At 37.1% G+C, this 5,019-nt stretch overlaps 1 protein-coding gene across 6 annotated transcripts in view; it reads left to right on the top strand.

The window, feature by feature from the left end:
• The window catches only part of macrod2 (mono-ADP ribosylhydrolase 2), a 473,980-nt gene that overhangs the window by 5,997 nt on the left and 462,964 nt on the right, over positions 1 to 5,019 (top strand). For all 6 annotated transcript variants that reach the window (XM_032540524.1, XM_032540521.1, XM_032540523.1 and 3 more), the window contains exon 3: positions 2,908 to 3,021. In XM_032540524.1, the coding sequence (XP_032396415.1) occupies positions 2,908 to 3,021 (114 nt within the window). The remainder of the gene's footprint in view (positions 1 to 2,907; positions 3,022 to 5,019) is intronic.

Here is a 5,019-nt window from a genome sequence, read left to right as displayed (position 1 = left end):
GAAGTTTGCAAATGAACAAATAGACAAGCCTGATGCATTGTGGAAACAAGTTCTGTAGACCGATGAAGTTAAAATAGAACTTTTTGGTTGGAATCAGCAAAGGTACATTTGTAGAAGAAAGGGCACAGAATTTAATGAAAAGACCTCTGTCCAACTGTTAAGCATGGGGGTTGTTCAATCATGCTTTGGGGTTGTATTGCAGCCAGTGGCACAGGGAACATTTCCCGAGTAGAAAGAAAAATTGATTCAATAAAATTTCAGCAAATTTTGGACGCTAACTTGATGCGATCTGTGAAAAAGCTGAAGTTAAAGAAAGGATGGCTTCTACAAATGGATGATGATGATGATCCTAAACACACCTCAAAATCCTTGGGTGGATTACATCAAGTGGCGTAAACTGAAGGTTTTGCCATGGCCTTCACAATCTCCTGACCTCAACATGATTGAAACTCTATGGATAGACCTTAAAAGAGCAGTGTGTGACAGACAGCCCAGAAAGCTCAAAGAACTGGAAGACTTTTGGAAGGAAGAATGGGCGAAGATACCTCAAACAAGAATTGAAAGACTCTTGGCTGGCGACAAGAAGCGTTTCCAAGCTGTGACACTTGCCAAAGGGGGCACTACAAGGTATTAACTCTGCAGGGTGCCCAAACTTTTGCATACGCCATTTTTTTTGTTTTCTGTTATTTTGAAAGTGTAAATGATGGAAATAAAATTTAAATTTTTGTGACATTTACGAATGTCTAATCTGTTGTTTGATGCTTTTTGGAGATTTTTCCATCTTTTCTTTGCTTCTTTATGCACATTAATACAAATTTTTACCCGGGGTGCCCAAACATTCAAGCCCACTATACATGTTAGGGGACCACTAAGGTCTATATAAAACATCCAAAGAGCACCATGTCATGGGATCTTTAAACAATAACGCAATCTTAGTTTAGATTCAGATACTGGATTGCAGAGTACACATTTTTTTGGCATGATACTCTGCAGGATCTTTACACATCTCTGCCTTTTTAAATACATGTTTCAATACAATAAAGCAATTTGTGTATCATAATAGAGATAACATTTAAGTTACTAATAAGTGAGAAATTATTGAAAGACTGTAATGTAAAGTTGTCCGTGTAATTGGCTTTAAATGGAATATGAGTACTCTGATGGGTACCTAATGCTGCAGGGAGGTCATGTATAGAAAGGAATAAGGGGTTATATGATGTATGCCAGCAAAAGCTATTCAACATAGAGTTTATGGTGGTGGCAATTCATCTGACACTGATATACAACCCTCCATAGACTACAATTGATGTTCGATGAAGTAAGGTAGAATAGCAACTTGTTTACGAGTGCTTTGTGATATGCATACATCGCTGTGGTATTCTTCTCTACATTAAATTAAACAAGCATAAAACTTTTATGACAGTTTGGGAGACTCTAGCTGATGTAATGTCCATAAGAACCAGTGTAACTGCTGATTCACAGCTCTTTGGTATGACCATTGCTTGGCTCCACTCTAAAAGGAGATAGACTTTTACAAACAGATCAACAGTGGCTAAATGACAACTTTAATGTTGAACTCACCCAAGACTGAAACTTTAATCATTGCTCCGGCAGAGCATCCTCAGATTAAGAAACACATTGGTGACTTAGGTTCGTCGTTCAGCCCATTCTCAGGAGCTTAGTGTTGTTTTTGATGCGGCCATGTCTCTGGAGAAACTCGAAACAACTTATTAAAAACTGTTTCTTTCAATTAAGGAACATTTCAGATAAGACCTTGGTGTCAAACGCGAGTTGGAGATGATTATTCATGCTTTTATCTCGTCTCGCTTAGACTATTGTAACAGTCTTTTTATTTGCCTTAATAAGAAGGATCTTTGTCGTCTCCAGACTGTCCAAAATTCTGCTGCTAGGCTTTTAACCCACACGAGTAAAAGGGCACATATACTCCAGTTTTAGCTTCACTTCTTGGTTACCAGTGATATTTAGAATGCACTTCAAATTTTGGTCTTAACTTTTAGGCCCTACAAGGACAGGCACCCCATACATCTCTGACCTGATACAGCTGCGTACATCCTCACATAGTCTGAGATCAAGGCCAGAGACTATTAGTTGCCCCCCTTACACTTTAAAACTAGGGGGGACCGCTCATTTCAGGTAGTTGCACCGAGGTTGTGAACGCTTTGCCTCCTTCCATGCGCTGCTTAGATTGTGTGGAAAACTTTAAAACTCAGTTGAAAACTGCGCTTTTTAAAGAGGCTTTTAACTAGATTGTAGGTGGTTAGGCTGTCTTATGTGTACGTGTTATTCTTTGTTTTGTTTTGGATGCATTGTATTTATGAGAGTTGTTAATGCTTCCTTTTGTTGTGAAGCACTTTGTGATCTTCATCTGAGAAAAGTGCTATACATATAAATTTTACTTACTTACTTACTTACTTACAAATTAGTCATGGCTTAACTTTCCTGGCTTGTTATCCACAAAATGGTTAATAGAAATTTCCACCAAATGCATCACACATTTAGATAATTTTTTTACAAAATGAAAGGATGCCTACTTAGAAGCATGCATCTGAATTCAAATTCACTGTATCCATGTGAAAACACTATCTGGAGTCTTGATACCACAGTACATATAGTATTGTCTATTTTGCATTGTATTTTAAATTAATTTATATAAAGTATTGCTATATAGGAAACTGGAGTAATGGATGAATTAAGTCGTAATTCTCAAACATAGTTACATTATAAGATTTTGTCTTTTCAAGTAAATTTGAGAACCATTCAATAACCTACTTTGTGTTTATTCAAAGGAACAAATCATGTATGTATTTATTGAGTGACGTAATATTTTAATATTAATAATATAATTCAATAGTAATCTTTTTTAAATGAAATTTATTTTTGTTTCAGCCAATGACAAAGAAGAAGGGAAGGAGCTGGTGCGTGGAGGAGGGCTGAGTGATAAAGTATCTCTCTACAAGGGAGATATTACCGTCTTGGAGGTGGATGTCATAGTCAATGCTGGTAAGGATCTGCCCTTTGACCTTTTTGTTTGCTGCTTAAAGGCAGCTCGGCTATAAAATAGTCCTTGGCTGCCATCTACTGTTGTTACTCTGAAAGTGCTGGTTCTGGAGGCATTACACAAGTGATGAGTGTGATTTGAGGCAAATGTTAAACTGGACATCTGCTCTTGTTGATCTGACTTCTCATAGGCTGAAATGCCGTGACCTTTTATTACTCAAATTGCAGTTCTTTCTCCTGCCAGTTAAACACAAGGTTACTGACTGAATTTTTTTTTGATTTGATTGGCAGTTATATTAATCTCATTTGTGGATATTTCATCATCAAATATGTGGCATGTGTGTGCTGTAATAATGAGTGGTCACATATCTAATGCTGCTATTAGATAGAGATTTGTAACTGTGAGTAAAAAAGGTTGCAGAATCAAAGAGGGTAAGCAGAAATGCCAATTCTCGCACATTTGTCCTACTGTTATGTAATTTTCTGCAGTCTACTCTGCTCTCAACCTACACACAAATAGTCCGTGGTGCTAAGATTGCTTTACCTGTTGCTTCTGCAGCTGATGCGCAATACCATTTTGCAGCTATAGACTTGAAATTCCCACACCATAGCTGTATAGTAGCAATAGATTAAACATGGTCTACTTTAGCTTACTGCAGTTGTTTCATAACTCTTCCTTCCTCATGCTGCAGTATTTACACACACACACACACACACACACACACTACAGTCTACTAAGCAGTGTGCGTCTTGTGTGAGATGAATACTCTATAATTTATGCAAGATTAATAGTTGTGAAAAACAGACTGCTCTGTTGGATAGGGCTAATGAATTGAATTTAATCTAATATGTAAATACCCTTCCTGTTTAAGATAAGGTGACATGACATTCTGAATCATTGTCAGCATCATGTAAAAATACAAATATGCAGTTTAGTATGCAAACACCTGACACACCTAAATGTCATGGCAATTGTCATTCTTTATGATTTTGTCCTTTACAAATGTAGCACTTGTAGCTAATATTATACATTTCAGTTTTTTTGTACTGAGTTTTGTAATAACTGCTACATGTGTGAATTATATTGTTGTATTCTATTTAGTTGTATCTAAGCTCTATATGGATTGATATGTCTGAATTTGTATTTAACTTATGATAATCATTGAGTACACATGGTCTTATATTCCTGTTATAGTATGGACTGACATTTGATTGAACGTATACCCCATTTTGTTGCCATTCTATGTTCTTTAGTCAATATCGTTAACAAATCCATGTTAACAAGCTAGGTTACTAAGTGACTAGAAAAATAGGGCATATGAGAATGAATATGGAGGTTCAGGAGAGAGCATTGTGGGTGTTTGTTTTAAACTGTTGAATATTGTTCTAGCAAAGGCGTGCAGTTTACTGCAGCAGTTAATGCTGCCAGACATCCAGGCTCTGATTGAGCTACATGTTGGCCAGGAGGTAATTCATTCTGTTTAGCAGGCTGTCAGACAGTCTGAAAGGTTCAAGGAATTGCTGAAGCCTTTTATAATTTCCACTAGGTCTCTATTCATACTGCAAGGCCAGTTGTCTCTGTACAGGTGGTTGGATTGATAAGAACATATAGCGGTGGACTTTGCTGCACAGTTTTGTGCACCATCTATGACAACTCTGCTCAAAAACAGTATGTTGTGAATGTAAATTTTAATTTCAATTTTATTTATAGTATCAATTCATAACAAGCGTTATCTCAAGACACTTTACAGATAGACCACATTCCAGAATTTACAAGGACCCAACAGTTCTAGTAGTTTCCTACAGAGCAAGCAACAGTGCGACAGTGGCGAGGAAAAACTTCTAGGCAGAAACCTCGGTCAGACCCAGGCTCTTGGTAGGCGGTGTCTGACGACCGGTTGGGATTAGAATGAAGGGTGGCAGTAACAGTCACAAAAAATAAATAAAAATAAGACAAATAGTAGTTTGTTTGTAGTAGTTCTTTGTAGCATAGCAGGGCAC

This window comes from Etheostoma spectabile, chromosome 17 (genome assembly GCF_008692095.1).
Source record: "Etheostoma spectabile isolate EspeVRDwgs_2016 chromosome 17, UIUC_Espe_1.0, whole genome shotgun sequence".
NCBI lineage: Eukaryota > Metazoa > Chordata > Actinopteri > Perciformes > Percidae > Etheostoma > Etheostoma spectabile.
The sequence above is the reverse complement of the archived record's forward strand: the minus strand, read 5'-3'. Positions and strand labels throughout refer to the sequence as shown.